Source organism: Arabidopsis thaliana, assembly GCF_000001735.4.
Source record: "Arabidopsis thaliana chromosome 1 sequence".
Lineage (NCBI taxonomy): Eukaryota > Viridiplantae > Streptophyta > Magnoliopsida > Brassicales > Brassicaceae > Arabidopsis > Arabidopsis thaliana.
Genome location: NC_003070.9, coordinates 27,211,709 through 27,227,773, shown reverse-complemented (window position 1 = coordinate 27,227,773; position 16,065 = coordinate 27,211,709). Strand labels below are relative to the sequence as shown.

The following is a 16,065-nucleotide window of genomic DNA, read 5'->3' as shown; positions in this document are numbered from 1 at the left end:
AGGGATTACCCTTGTGCTTACCGGTTTAAGTAGACAGTACAACAGACCTAAATGTGTTTTCTAAATTGGTTTTTTCTGTTTATCGAAACCAGTGGCGCGTCTAGTTTATGGTAAGTAAAGCTCATTGTTGTTCTAGAGTTTTGCTTCTTGTTTTAGCTTAAGATCTGATGGTTTAACATGATGATTCCATAAGTTAAATGTAGAGAACAATGTAGGACTCTTGTGTTTGATCTGAGTAAACAAAAGCTTTAGATTTCAATTACCCGTGGAATAGATAAATGATTTACTTGGATGACAAAGAAAGCTCTCAAACACAGCCAATAAAGAGCCGAGACCACATACACACAGTTTGACATCTTCAGGCAATCTCACTCAGCTAAGCTAATTACAATCTTCAAGGATCAACAGAAGCAACAGCATTGGAGCTGCTACTATTACTAGTACTACTATTGCTACAACCCACTCTCTTGTCTCTGCTCAGAAACCTCCTTAAGGACCTCAACCTCGTTGTCATTGGAGATTTTGCTTCTTCCTCCTCAACAATAAACCTCATAGATGACGACGAAGATGATACATTATGATTTCTACTGGAAGAATCGCTGATATCCAGAACAACAGCTTCTTGACTCTGAGAAGCACCATTACCAGCAGCACCGTCTTCTTGAGTCCCAACATTGGTGTTTCCGGTACTAACTTGATCCTGACGACCCCATACCAAGACATTGGTGGGAAATTCTGGAGAAGAAGTTGAAAGTTGAGACAAAGCATCATGGTTGTTATTGGTGGTACCAGCATTTTCTGCATTGTCTGGAACTTGTTCAACTCTCTTTGAGCTAGCTTGCTCAGGACCAAGAACAGTGTTTCTACAAATCGGACAAGTAGAGTGAGACTGAAACCACATGTCAATACACTCAACATGGAAGCTATGGTTACACTTTGGAAGCAGCCTAGCTTTATCTCCTTTAACAAGCTCAGACAAACAAATAGAGCATTCCAAACCATCTTTGCAACTATCTTGTCTGAAAAACACAATTGGTAAGGAACTAAGTTCAAAAGAGGTTAGTCCAGTGTTGCTTAGAGCGTCTTGGCCTGGGACGAAGATGAAACGACGTCGCTGACGGCGAGTGACTACAGGTGGAGCAATGGATGATTGGTCTTCTTCTTGCTCTTGCTCTTGCTGTTGTTGTTGCTGTTGCTGTTGGAGCTGATCTATTCTCCACCAGTAGAGTTTGGCGTATAGATGGAGGATAAGGACGAACAGAACCGCCATGAATAGAACAATGATTGCTGTGAGAATGATCTTACTTGTGACCTCTTCTGTTGATAGGTCACCGAACATTGAGCTATGAGTAGATCTATTATCGTCCATTGATGTGCGAATAGGGACAAGATCAGAACTTTTTCTGTTCCTTCTCAAAACAATGAATGTGCCAAGATGATTCAACAGAATTGGTTTGGTTATATGAAGGAAAACGACGATTCAGAAGTAGAAACAGAGAGTTGAGCAGAGCAAAACATGGAATTGGATAAGGATATGAAATTAGGGTTTTGTGAGGGAAAGCATAGCAAGTACCACGAAAGCTTGAAACTTTACTCTTTGGGTGGGTACCCAAATGGAAGAAAATCAAAATAAACAAAAACCCAGAAAGTAAATGCAACAAAGGATTGGAATACAGAGCTCGGAATTGAGACCGAGATGTGTTAATGGTGGAGCTGAGAGTTTACTTGGTAGAGGGTTTATGGGAGGAGGAAGTAGCTAAAGAGAGAGATGAGAGAAAGGGAAAGGAAAAAACAGAAAGAAAGGAGTGAATTGTATCAATCTGTGTCTCTGCCATGGAAAGAAGACGAAGGAAGGCATAAGAAGAAGAAGAAGGAAGAATAGAGTGGAGCCCAGTGTATTGAAATTAGAGTAGCTCCCCTACTCTCTTCCTAACTTTAGTCGACCAAATTTTCTTTGTTAGTGCGTAAATTCGTCGTCATCGTTTTCCATTACTCAGTTTTTCTGGTAATGCTTCCTCCTCTCCATTACAAAAATACTAACTACATTTTGTTCTTTTTTTTTGTTTTGTATGACTAATTACTATAGGTTTAGGTGTTTCACAATAATAGTACAAATTGTTAATGAAACAAACATGAATTAATAAAATTATATTTTGCAAATAGTAGTAATTTCTAAGGATATGGAGTACATTATAGTCTAAAATGATGGTGTGCACTGATTTACACATCTTTTAAGATTCTTTAGTCTTTTCAAGATATTGGTAACTCTCCACTATTTTTAACCTTTTCGAAATCGACCCTCTTAATTGTGTTATGAAAATTTAATATAACAAGAAAAGTAAAAAGCATGTCAATGGTAACTAATGGATGACAATTTGTCATGCACTAATTTGGAATAATTAGATGATAAAATTCTTAATATATTTCAATAGTATATGTACTACATTGAGCAAATGAAGAGCTTTTTATTCTTTCATCATCAAAGGATGTGAAAAAAAGAATCCTCCTGGTCGAGGCCTAGGTTTAAGGATCTTGTCTTTTCATCAAGTGGAACCTTGAGTTTTTTTTTTAGTTATCCGATGTTACTAGTAATTTTAACATCTCTATGTGAAATTTAAACTGTTCCATTCACATTATTAACTTAGTATAATCCGCAAATCGGCAACAAATTAAACACAGAGTCAATATTTGTGGAAAGTCAGACGACTCCGACCTGAATTTGTGGTTCCACCAAGACTTAATACATTATACACATTAGCCTATTTTGAAACCAAGTAAAGACCGTAAGACTCAAAAACTTTTTGTTGTTAAGAAACAATATTTTAGTATTTGAAAAAGTTTTCCAAGTCCTGAAAAGAATGCCGTAACTTTTTTCTGTTTGTCTTAAAAGTTATAAAAATATGGTTACTAGGCAAAATGATGAGAGTTGAATGATGATCTTCTTCACTCTCTAACATATTATCTTCTTTAATCTTTAAATCATTCTCTCTAGATTCCTAAATCCTAAGGCTAACATAATTACTAGACGAATATTCAAATTTATTCAAACCTTGAGAAAAGAAAAGAAAAAAACAATATTTTGGTTTTGGTTACAAAGAAGTTTTCATAAAACAAAGTAAACATGTAACCACTTTCATTCATGCATTCCATAGACCATGACACAATTTTCTTAAACTAATTATTACGGGCACTACAATTTTAACAACCTATAGTACATACTTTAAACTCGAGTTGGATTTTTTTTTTGTGTGTGGGCTTTATTAAATGGACCATGGCTGAGTAATTCATGCAAGTGGCAATTGGTTCTGAGAAGTCTGATAACAGAAGAATAGGAAAAGAGAAGAGGAAACGGGTTAGGGCTGGGCCGTATCAACTTATGGCCCAAATGAGTTCTAATGCGATAAAACGGGTCGGGTCTCAAACTGACCCGTTTATGTTTTCGGGGGTCAATTTGCACTCAAAAGGGTCGGACCGGGTTTGTCTCTCATTTTTGGCTCTTTCGAGAGTAACACTATATATGGCTAATTTTTGCTTTGACTTTACTCAAACATCTCATGATTTGTTTTGGGTATACCAACAACTAGTTGCCAAGTATACCAAAAAAATGAAAGTATATTGAATCTTGCATACAGAATCTTTATTAAAAACAATTTTGATTACATATACTTTGAATGGGTTTATTGTTTAGGTGAGATTTTTGTGCTAGGTTTTGTCGGGAGATCGAAAGGATTTTAATTCTCAAGTCTATTAATGCAGTACTACTAATTTGAAAACCGAAATATGAGTTAGTTTTATTTTTATTTTTTGTTGCATAAAACTAGTAAAAGTTTAAAAATATAAAGACAATTTGCTTGCTTCCCTAGTTTTTATGATTATTGTTAAAAAGTTGATTGAATGATCAAATGGGTTATTGGAATACAAAGACCAAAAAACACATGCAAAAGATATCAACTATTCAAAGTCATAACTTAAATCAAAAACACATGTAAAAGATATCATCTGTTCAAAGTCATAACTTAACTCATCACACACATAAATAGGTAATTGTAAAAAGCAAGTGGTTAGATTTTGTTCTTTTTGCATGAGCTTACCGGTCCAACTCAATATAGGTTATATCTTTTTGACGACCAATATAGAAGATAAGCTATCTCCCAAAATAAAATTACATATATATAATAACATGTATTGAATTAAATACTATTTGTTCTTTTAAAGTCAAACGTTTTCTCTCCCTTAATTAAATGAAAATTCACGAGGAGAGCCTAGATTTAGGGTCGTCAGAAAATAGAATACATTTAACATATGCTTATTCACACCTGTAGAACAAAAAATAGTGTTTATGTTATTATCACTTGACTGTTATTTTCTGTTGATTATTTAAAAATTTCAACTAGTTGTTCTTAAAATATTTGCAAATGGTACGAAAAATCTAAATAGCTGTATCTGGGAGCAGGAAAAATTAAAATAGCTGTATACAGTTTATAAAAGGACAAGTAATATATTACAAAATATAGAAAAATGCCAAACACAAAATATACATTAAATCAGGATCATGATACATGTTATCTTTCAGTTGAATTGTATATATAAAAAATGGAATATCCTAATCCAAGTCGTCCAATTGCCAAATTTTATCCCCAAAAAAAAAAAAAAAGTCGCCCATTTTATTTGTTTTTACAAAATCATTTTCTCAATTTAAAAAGAAGAAGAAATTGTCAGACGAAAAAAAAACAAATTAGGACGAGTTCTTTTCAAGATAGATAAACAGATATGCCGATGTGCTGTGTTTTGAAATGGATTCATATTAGAAAATAGCAAAATAATAATTAAGAAGTTAATAACTTATAAGTAAAATAAATAAATGAATACAATATTTATTGGCTTTTCCTTATTCTATTCTAGGCCAGAAAACGACAAGCTTTATTAAACCTGGATTTTGAGGTACATGAATCTCTATAAGTATAAGAAATATATTAGGTGGAAAATAAAATTATTAGAGATTCTATAAATTTGATTGAACATAATAAAAATTCAGTGGAAAAACATTAAAATAGATGTGATCGTCTTTTATCGAAAAGCTAATAATATATTATCGTTGTATAAAGTCACAAGAGTTTATTTTACGGTTTATTCTCAACAATCTGAGCCTCAGAATTCTAAATTTCCTTCTTTATTTTAGATGATAGAGAGATAAATAAAGCATACATAAAGGAGGTCCAACACAACTCCAAAAGATTGTTCGGTATTATTTAATGTCAAATCTTTATATTCGATTCCACTAAAGAGATAACTATTCTTACCATGTCTTCGTAAGCTCTATCATGTTAAATAATATTTAGATAGAAAAACAAATTCACACCATCATTACTTACTGCTCCTAAACACTAGTTAAAGTATTAAACGCATTAATCATGATAGATTCTATTTAATTGGACTTCGAAGAACTCTCTTTTTAAAACATCACTCCAAATAACTGTTTTTGATCGTCAATAATTCACAAAAACACAATTTCGGTTTTAAAATTAAGTAACTTCTTATGACTTATTCTAATCGTATGAAAGTGATAAATATAATATCACACAAAATCTATACTAATGTTTTTTTTTGGGTTATAGCCATTTAATAAGTACAATTTCTGAAAAGTCTAAGACAGTTAATTTAATACGGTATTGTTTAAAGTAACTTGTTAGCTATCATATACGCCATTTGCTCATTATAAATTACGAAAAGAAACACACACATGAACAGCTTGAAGGATTTTTATAACCCTAAGAAATCAAAAAGTCAAACAAAATAAATAGTATCCTTTACAAAAAAAAAATAGTTATCATATGATCTTCTTTATCTACTTTTCGTTCTTTATGACCACTATCTAATGTTAAATGTGGCTTCCACTTGGCATAATTAAACATAAAAAGATCCTCCATAAGGCAAAAAAGTAAAGAAAGAAATGGACAAAAATAAATAAAGATGAATTACATATTCTACAATTTTAGAGGATATAGAAAAAAGTTGTGTAACACCACCACCACTACGAGCCACTACTACTAAACCAGCCGCCCCAAAAGGTAAACGCCTCTACCACAAAAAATAATCATCATAATACTATTCTTCAACTTCTTCTTTTTTATTTATTTATTTTGATTTCATATCATAATGTTTGTACCCATCATTATTATTTTATGATCAAATTCAATTTCATGATCAACATCATAGCACGCACGCATGCACCTCCCACCTCCAAAGATTGAAATGACCCAATTTCAAAATAAATCACATAAAACGTTTTTTAATCTTTCTTAATCATGAATAAATGACAGAACAAAACCAGACAAATGAAATAAGTAAAACATTTTTCATTGGTTCATATAAGTAAGGATATATAGGGCTGACTTTAATAATTACCAGAGCTATTCAGAGAGTTGTACTTGAGCTTTTATTACAAAAAGGAATAATAATTTATATATATATATATATATATATATATATATATAACTTTTTAATCAAAAAAAAACTTTACATAAAAACAGCATACCCACAACCACAATCAGGGCAGAAAGATAACATGATAAAATAAAATAAAATTTAAAAGTGAACTTTGGGTGTGACAAGAAGTTTTCTTCTGTTTGGTCTGACTATTCCCTTTGGTCAACGATGGTATTGAGAGCCATTTACAAGCTTCGGACAGAGAAACCCAGATTGGATAATCATGTCTTTTGTTTCTTCTTTTCCCTCTCCTTCTTCTTCTTCTTTTTCAAGCTTTCTTAATCTTTCTCAGCTTCTTCTTCTTCTTCTTTTGTTCTCGCCATGATTGACGAGAAGATGAGATCTAAATCCATTGGTCCTTTTGTGAGACAAGTAAAACCTTTGAGTCCTCACATGGTTCTCTTTGTCCTTCTCTACGTTCTTTCCATTTCTGTCTTCTTTCTTACAGTTTCAGAGGCTGTTTGTAATCTTCAGGATCGAGATTCTCTCCTTTGGTTCTCTGGCAACGTATCATCTCCAGTCTCTCCTTTGCATTGGAATTCGTCCATTGATTGTTGCTCCTGGGAAGGAATCTCTTGTGATAAGTCTCCTGAAAATCGTGTTACTTCGATTATTTTGTCCTCTAGAGGACTCTCTGGCAATCTTCCGTCGTCTGTTTTGGATCTCCAGCGTCTCTCTCGTCTCGACCTTTCTCATAACCGTCTCTCTGGTCCACTCCCACCTGGTTTCCTCTCTGCCCTTGATCAGCTCTTGGTTCTTGATCTTAGTTACAACAGTTTCAAAGGTGAATTGCCACTTCAACAATCATTTGGCAATGGAAGCAACGGAATCTTCCCAATTCAGACCGTTGATCTCTCCAGCAATCTTCTTGAGGGAGAAATTCTCAGTAGTTCTGTTTTTCTTCAGGGTGCTTTCAATTTAACCAGTTTCAATGTCAGCAACAACAGCTTCACGGGTTCTATCCCTTCCTTCATGTGCACAGCTTCGCCGCAGCTCACCAAACTGGATTTCTCCTACAATGATTTCAGCGGTGATCTCTCTCAAGAATTAAGCAGATGCTCGAGGCTAAGTGTTCTTCGAGCAGGCTTCAACAATCTCTCTGGTGAAATCCCCAAAGAAATCTACAATCTTCCTGAGCTCGAGCAACTCTTTTTACCAGTCAACCGTCTTTCTGGCAAAATTGATAATGGGATTACTCGTCTCACCAAACTGACATTGCTTGAGCTTTACTCTAATCACATCGAAGGAGAAATACCCAAGGATATAGGTAAGCTTTCGAAACTGAGTAGCCTCCAACTCCATGTCAATAACCTCATGGGTTCTATCCCGGTTTCTCTCGCCAATTGCACAAAACTCGTGAAGTTGAATTTACGGGTTAATCAGCTGGGAGGAACTTTATCGGCGATAGACTTTTCCCGGTTTCAGAGCCTCAGCATTCTGGACCTCGGAAACAATAGCTTCACCGGCGAATTTCCCTCCACGGTTTACTCATGCAAAATGATGACAGCAATGAGGTTTGCAGGCAACAAGTTAACGGGACAGATATCTCCTCAAGTACTGGAATTGGAATCCCTGTCGTTCTTTACTTTTTCAGACAATAAAATGACGAACCTTACAGGGGCTCTCAGCATTCTACAAGGCTGCAAGAAGCTTTCTACTCTCATTATGGCAAAGAATTTTTACGACGAAACGGTACCAAGCAACAAAGACTTTCTTCGGTCAGATGGATTTCCAAGCCTCCAAATTTTTGGTATCGGTGCGTGCAGATTGACAGGTGAAATACCAGCTTGGCTGATCAAGCTCCAGAGGGTAGAAGTTATGGACCTGTCCATGAACCGATTCGTGGGGACAATTCCTGGTTGGCTAGGAACTCTTCCAGACCTTTTCTACTTGGATCTTTCCGATAACTTTCTAACAGGAGAGCTTCCAAAGGAACTGTTTCAGCTGAGAGCTCTGATGTCGCAAAAGGCATACGATGCAACAGAGCGGAACTATCTGGAGCTGCCGGTTTTTGTCAATCCCAATAATGTCACCACTAATCAGCAATACAATCAGCTTTCCAGCCTCCCACCTACGATATACATCAAGAGGAACAACTTGACTGGGACTATACCAGTCGAGGTTGGGCAGCTAAAGGTTCTCCATATCCTGGAGCTTCTAGGTAATAATTTTTCTGGCAGCATCCCAGATGAATTGTCAAACCTCACTAACTTAGAGAGGCTGGACCTGTCCAACAACAATCTCTCCGGTAGAATTCCATGGTCACTCACTGGACTCCATTTCCTGTCATATTTCAATGTTGCAAACAACACTCTCAGTGGGCCGATACCCACAGGGACCCAGTTTGATACCTTCCCAAAAGCAAATTTTGAAGGAAACCCCTTGCTGTGCGGTGGTGTACTGCTAACCTCCTGCGATCCAACTCAGCACTCTACTACAAAGATGGGTAAAGGAAAGGTCAACAGAACGCTTGTTTTGGGGCTTGTCCTTGGGCTTTTTTTTGGCGTCAGTTTGATTTTGGTGCTGCTAGCTCTGTTGGTGCTTTCTAAAAGGAGAGTAAATCCAGGAGACTCTGAGAATGCTGAACTGGAGATAAATTCCAATGGCTCGTATTCTGAAGTCCCTCCAGGGTCGGATAAAGACATAAGTCTTGTACTGTTGTTTGGAAACAGTAGATATGAAGTAAAAGACCTGACCATATTTGAGCTCTTGAAAGCTACCGACAACTTCAGTCAAGCTAATATAATTGGCTGCGGCGGGTTTGGCCTTGTCTATAAGGCTACCTTGGATAATGGAACGAAACTGGCGGTTAAGAAACTCACAGGAGACTATGGTATGATGGAAAAGGAATTCAAGGCAGAGGTAGAAGTTCTGTCCAGGGCGAAACATGAGAACCTGGTCGCTCTACAAGGTTATTGCGTCCATGATAGTGCCCGGATACTAATTTACTCGTTCATGGAGAATGGTAGTCTGGATTATTGGCTGCACGAAAATCCTGAGGGTCCAGCTCAGCTGGATTGGCCAAAAAGACTCAACATTATGAGAGGAGCAAGTAGTGGACTAGCATACATGCACCAGATATGTGAACCACACATAGTACACCGAGACATCAAGTCCAGCAACATCCTTTTGGATGGAAATTTCAAGGCATATGTAGCAGATTTCGGGTTGTCAAGATTGATCCTTCCATATCGCACCCATGTAACAACTGAGCTAGTGGGCACATTGGGTTACATTCCCCCAGAGTATGGACAAGCTTGGGTAGCCACTTTGAGAGGTGACGTGTACAGTTTTGGTGTAGTCATGCTCGAGCTTCTCACAGGGAAAAGACCAATGGAGGTTTTCAGGCCAAAGATGTCAAGAGAATTGGTCGCATGGGTGCATACTATGAAAAGAGATGGGAAACCAGAGGAAGTGTTTGATACATTGCTGAGAGAAAGTGGAAATGAAGAAGCGATGCTTCGTGTGCTTGACATAGCCTGCATGTGTGTGAACCAAAATCCAATGAAAAGACCAAACATTCAACAAGTTGTAGACTGGCTAAAGAATATAGAAGCGGAGAAAAACCAAAATAACAGAGAAGAACCTGAAGAAGAAGAAGAGACGTAACTGTGTGTGTGCCTTCCTTCCCTACATTCATCATTGTGACCAGATTCAAATATCTGCATAAGTAAATATACACATATTTTTCTTGTCAATTGCATATGTTAACCATCATTTCCATGTAAATTATAATTTTGATGGTAATAGAAGCTTTGATGATGTAAAGAACAGGAATTTATGCAGCTCGTGACATTCAAACGATTTCTATATACATGTAGCTCTCTAGCTATGTAAAACCCTTTGGCTTTAACATGATCAAAAGCAGATTTTTATAAAAGGATTTGATTAGAAATCTGGAATGTATCGTATGATCAAACCAACTTTGGCTTCCATGAAATTTCTCCGTTCTTAAGAGGTCTAAGAAAACAAAAAAATCTGTGATGCTAACAGAATAACTCAAGTGGGGTCTGTAAGCGGCATTTAATCGAACATTTGGTGTGCATAGTTACCAAAGAGACATTGAGTGAAAAGAAAGAGTCGTATGACGCGCGAAAGAAGACAAAGCATGAGAATCTGAGAAACTGAGACATACCTAAACATCAATGGAAGATTCAGAGACAGAGAGAGAGAGAGAAAAAAAGAGAGAGGTTTTTGTGAAACGAAAGCTTTTGATTTAGACTTTTAAAACTTATTGGATAATATATGTCTTGCTAAACGTCGTCGTTTTGAGTGTTTTTGGGAAAATAAGCTATATAGAGTAACGCCAAAAAAAGAAACCCTATCGTGATCAAAAGAATAGTGTTACGTTTCTTTGTTGATAAAACCTTGAGATACTCCTCAAATATCTTAATCTCTCAATTAAGCAAGAGACATACACGTTTATTTATCCGGTTTGATTAGTCGATGTCACGAGATCCACGTCCGGAGCTAGATTCTGTCCAGCAAGTTATACTATGAATGATCAATGTTTTCTCAAGCTCAAGATCTTTACAAGAGGAGAGAAAATTTTCGGATACAAAGTAGAATGAAGAAGAAAACTATTTCATGCCTTAAACAGATTCAACAGCAATGCCTATGAATGATTCTCAACATCTATGTATCTGGATCTGGCCACATTTTTCTTTCTTATTAATTGAAATTTGAAAATAACTCATTATTTTAGGCCATGGACGAGTCTCAGGCTTAATATTACAATAATTTTTACCAGTTGATTAGTAGAACGGGAACATCCTTAGACCTAAATTATCAACCCGGGAAGTATAAGTTGCTAGTAGCCGTAGTAGCATCATCAACCTTTTTGAATTTGACGAGTAAGGTCTTAGCCGTATCCTTGGTGATAATTAGTTGTGGTGCGCTTAACCAAACCCCTGGGATGGCTCCAACGGTTCCGTAAAAGGTGGTCAACTTATAAACGTTTGCTCTAGCTCCTTCTCCAGCTTTCTCAATCTTAAACGAGCTATTTCGGTCCCCCATTTTACCACCGATGAGAATTGAAGGCTCCTTGGGAGCTGATGAGGAATCATCAACTTCCCAAAACTTGGAAAACTCCTTGCAAAACGGCCAGATGTTGGACTTGAACTCGATGTTTACAGCCGAAGATGTCATAACGGTTGATCCTACGCCAAGTGCTAATACGAAGCTAACCGGTAGGCCGGGTTGGTAGGGAAGAAGTGTTTGGGTGATGCCAAGTGGACAAAAGGGAAGTACTGTAATGGCGGCTGGGACAAGACCACCTCCGTTTTTACTCTCGGTCTTAACCGGCTGGATGAAGTATTGTTCGCGGGTGTTAAGTGGATTTCCGGCTGTATCCTTCACCGGTTCATTTCCGTGGGTGCAAATAGTTGCAGCAAACAGGAGAATGATGAGAAAAGAGATCACTGAAGGATTCTTCATTTGTGATTGTTATGTGTGTTTTAGGGTTTGATGTTTCTTTTTTTGGTTTGAGTGAGTTGAGTTGTAGAAAGCATGCACATTGTATCGGTATTTATAGGAAGTTTCTGCGGTTGCACAAAACACCGCGTGCGACCCTAAAATGAAAAGATTAATCTCTCATTTTTGTTAAATTAAACCTTAAATTTATCAACTTATTTCTTGGCTTTTTCCTCATGCCACATTCTGATCATCCCGTAAGTATGGGGGGAAACAGATCATCACGTGATGTGTTTGTTTCTAGAGAGGGAGAGTAGAAGAGATGGGTTAAGGCTCTTTTTTATATATCAAAGATGGGTTGAGAGTCTATGGTAATCGATTCAGACTTTGAGTTTCAGCACGATCGAGGAACATCCGAACATGCACAATGATCCATGTTCAGAAGCAGGAAAAAGGACGATCAAAAAATGGGAGGAGTAGAATGATTCAAAAGCAGAGAGATGGGGATGAATGAGCCAACGTATGAGATAAAACTCAACATAATTGTTTCTGGCCACAATTTGTTTTATTCTTCCTTCTTAATTGAAAAGAACTTACTAAATACACACATGCAACTATTCAAGAGCCAAAGATGAAACCAAATGATTTCAACTAAATTTTGCAAGAGATAAATTGAGTGACAACAAATTGACAATAATCAAGAAGCGGAAGATATGGTCTGAGTAAAACTTTTCTTAGTTAGTGAATGATGAGTTATTAAGAAGGTAAAATGCGGAAACACTTTGTATAAGCCTATCGAGTTAATTAGACAACTCAATATTAGAAACTCTCTCTTACGTGTTCAAAACGTTAGGTCGAGAGTAGGGCACATATCGAAATTAAGCTAATTGACCCCTACCAGACCCATAACTCATAAGCCCAACCCGACCCATATCAGACGGACTTATAGTTTAGCCTGCAGGCCCAATTAAAATAAAATATAATTCCTTCAATAAAACGACAGCGTGGACCGAAGAGGCGTTTAGTCAAACGAATGGTCGTTGACTGGGAAGCGTTGAAAAGGCAACGTGTTAATTACTACGAGAACAAATGGATCCTATTGGTTAATGCACGTCACGAGACCATAACAAACTGCTCCAACACGCGCGTGTTATACAAAACCCACGTCGCGCTGAAATGTCAAAAATACAGCATTGAAAGTAACGCATTTACATGACATTCATTGCTTGCTTAAGACGAACTTCAGACACAACAAACACAACAATGGGGTTTTGAGAAATTCCGGAAGACTCAAAAAACGTGTTTTTATATTTATTTGTAAAAGGATTTATTTGTCCCATTTCAATTTCCATTTTTGTAATTTGTCATAATGGGAAAAGGCGCAATCAAAGAAGAAGAGAGCGAAAAGAAGAGAAAAACATGGCGATGGCCTTTAGCGACTTTGGTTGTCGTGTTTTTGGCAGTTGCTGTGAGCTCTAGGACGAATTCCAATGTCGGTTTCTTCTTCAGCGATCGAAATTCTTGTAGCTGTTCACTTCAGGTTTTTGATTCTACTCTCTTAAATTCTCAATCTTTTTGCTTTGATCACAGATGAAAGAATTTGACTTTAAGATTCTCAAGTACATTTTCGTGATGTTAAGTTTGTTGGGTATTGAGAAAAATTGTGGATATTTGTTATCTTATGGATTCATGATAATAAATATTGAATCTTTTTGATCACATTGTTTAGCCAATGGATTCAGGGTAATAAAAATTGAATCTTTTGATGACATTGTTGAGCGAAAGCTTTGAATCGTTGTCCCTGAAATGTGCCACTGATTTATTGCAGGATGTGTGATTATCAATGTTGTTGTAAGATTCACTCTTTCAGTGGACTTAATTGTATTGATCAGGATTTGATTTTTTCGTCTTTCTGATTTTCCTTTGGGATATTATACAGAAAACAGGTAAATACAAAGGTATGATTGAGGACTGTTGCTGTGATTATGAAACAGTTGACAATCTCAACACTGAGGTTTTGAATCCTTTGCTTCAAGATCTCGTCACAACTCCATTTTTCCGGTACTATAAGGTCAGTGAGATGCTTTAGAATCCGATTATGTCGAAAAACTATGAAGTTGTGTTCTGTAGTGTAGTTAGTGACTTTTGGCTGGCTGTTTTTTTTTTAAATGTTGGGTAGGTTAAACTATGGTGTGACTGCCCATTCTGGCCAGACGATGGAATGTGTCGTTTGCGTGATTGCAGTGTCTGTGAATGTCCAGAGAATGAGTTTCCAGAACCATTTAAAAAGCCATTTGTCCCAGGTCTTCCTTCTGATGATCTCAAGTGTCAAGAGGGAAAACCTCAGGGAGCTGTTGACCGTACTATAGATAACAGAGCATTCAGAGGATGGGTCGAAACCAAGAATCCATGGACGCATGACGATGACACAGATAGTGGTATGTAGTTACCAAAACAATGCTCTAGGGAGTTCTTCTTTGGATATATGCTATAGCGAATGCTTATAGAAAGAGAATTTGATGATTTGAATTGACACTTATGTACAGGTGAGATGAGTTATGTTAATCTTCAGTTAAACCCCGAACGGTATACTGGTTATACTGGACCTTCAGCTAGAAGGATTTGGGACTCCATATATTCAGAGAACTGTCCAAAATGTAAGTTTTTCCTTCAGTACCATATTGTGAACAAAGACTTGTATTATGTTGTATGTTGAAATGTAAGTGGTTTTTGTAGATTCATCTGGGGAGACTTGTCCAGAGAAAAAAGTTTTGTACAAATTGATATCCGGTCTTCATTCTTCAATCTCGATGCACATAGCTGCTGATTATCTTCTTGATGAGTCTAGAAACCAGGTTTGTGTTTCTGAGCAAAAGATTGACAAGTCTCTCTACATGAATGTATTATGGTCTTGGTTGACATGTAATTTCTTTTGAAATACAGTGGGGACAGAACATTGAGCTGATGTACGATCGTATTCTTAGACATCCAGATCGTGTCAGAAATATGTACTTCACGTATCTCTTTGTGCTACGTGCTGTTACTAAAGTGAGCAACTTCTTAGTCTATTAGTCTTTAGGACTGACATGTGTCTCTGAATAATCAATCTATTAGTCTTTAGGACTGACTTCTTACAATGTTTTATTCAGGCAACAGCATACTTGGAGCAGGCAGAGTATGACACAGGAAACCATGCTGAAGATCTGAAAACACAATCCTTGATCAAACAGTTGTTGTATAGTCCGAAACTCCAAACAGCTTGTCCTGTTCCGTTTGATGAAGCTAAACTGTGGCAAGGTCAAAGTGGACCAGAACTGAAACAGCAGATTCAGAAACAATTCAGAAATATAAGGTTCACCTCATTTTTTTCTCGAAAATTTGAATATGTTCTTTTGGCAAATGTAGAGAGAGCGGTAGTAGTAATACATCTTAGTAATGTATGTGTTACAGTGCACTAATGGATTGCGTAGGTTGTGAAAAATGCCGACTTTGGGGGAAACTTCAGGTTCAGGGTCTTGGGACAGCATTGAAAATTCTCTTCTCTGTTGGAAATCAAGACATTGGTGACCAAACAGTGAGTTTCTCAAACATCTATCTGCGTAGTTTTGTATGGAGGTGTCACTGACCTGAGATTATTTTCATGTTTTTCAGCTGCAACTGCAACGGAATGAGGTGATTGCACTGGTGAATTTGCTCAACCGTCTCTCCGAGTCGGTTAAAATGGTCCACGATATGAGTCCTGACGTGGAGCGGCTAATGGAGGATCAGATAGCCAAAGTATCAGCTAAACCTGCAAGATTAAGAAGAATATGGGATTTAGCTGTCTCATTCTGGTGAGTTACACAACGAACTATCCAGCTTTTAGGCATTCATGGTCAATCTATACAAGCCTAGGATGGATAGTCATTGTTGTAACGAATTAAGGAAAAAAAAATCATTATAGAGAAAAGATTTTTTGTAAAACAGATAAAAGAAATAGAGATTCTTGAGGTAACTAATCTATACTGACACAGAAGAAAAAATTCATACAATCATACCATTTCATTGATGCCTTGATATTCATGAAACAAAGCTTTTGATGATCCCTGACCATGTCTGTTGTCTGTTGAGCCCAACGCCTCTTCCGTATCGCCGTGAAAGATAACATACTATTAGTTCAGTCAAGCA

General features: G+C 36.9%; 4 protein-coding genes across 4 annotated transcripts; 2 read left to right on the top strand and 2 right to left on the bottom strand.

Moving 5' to 3' along the window:
* Positions 1-228: 228 nt before the first annotated feature.
* ATL3 (RING/U-box superfamily protein) lies at positions 229-2,109 on the bottom strand. The gene has a single exon (NM_105890.2): positions 229-1,877. It carries the CDS (start codon positions 1,367-1,369, stop codon positions 395-397), a length of 975 nt encoding a protein of 324 aa, NP_177375.1. The 5' UTR covers positions 1,370-1,877; the 3' UTR covers positions 229-394.
* Positions 2,110-6,508: 4,399 nt separating this feature from the next.
* Positions 6,509-10,406, top strand: PSY1R (Leucine-rich receptor-like protein kinase family protein). Its single transcript, NM_105889.6, has one exon. The coding sequence runs from the start codon at positions 6,808-6,810 to the stop codon at positions 10,093-10,095; it is 3,288 nt and encodes a 1,095-aa protein (NP_177374.1). The 5' UTR covers positions 6,509-6,807; the 3' UTR covers positions 10,096-10,406.
* Positions 10,407-10,916: 510 nt separating this feature from the next.
* Positions 10,917-11,987, bottom strand: AT1G72290 (Kunitz family trypsin and protease inhibitor protein). Its single transcript, NM_105888.2, has one exon. It carries the CDS (start codon positions 11,920-11,922, stop codon positions 11,275-11,277), a length of 648 nt encoding a protein of 215 aa, NP_177373.1. The 5' UTR covers positions 11,923-11,987; the 3' UTR covers positions 10,917-11,274.
* Positions 11,988-13,085: 1,098 nt separating this feature from the next.
* ERO1 (endoplasmic reticulum oxidoreductins 1) lies at positions 13,086-15,953 on the top strand. Its single transcript, NM_105887.4, has 9 exons — positions 13,086-13,438; positions 13,838-13,969; positions 14,078-14,336; positions 14,445-14,555; positions 14,635-14,753; positions 14,842-14,946; positions 15,048-15,250; positions 15,349-15,472; positions 15,550-15,953. Exons 1-9 carry the CDS (start codon positions 13,268-13,270, stop codon positions 15,733-15,735), a joined length of 1,410 nt encoding a protein of 469 aa, NP_177372.1. The 5' UTR covers positions 13,086-13,267; the 3' UTR covers positions 15,736-15,953.
* Positions 15,954-16,065: the final 112 nt, after the last annotated feature.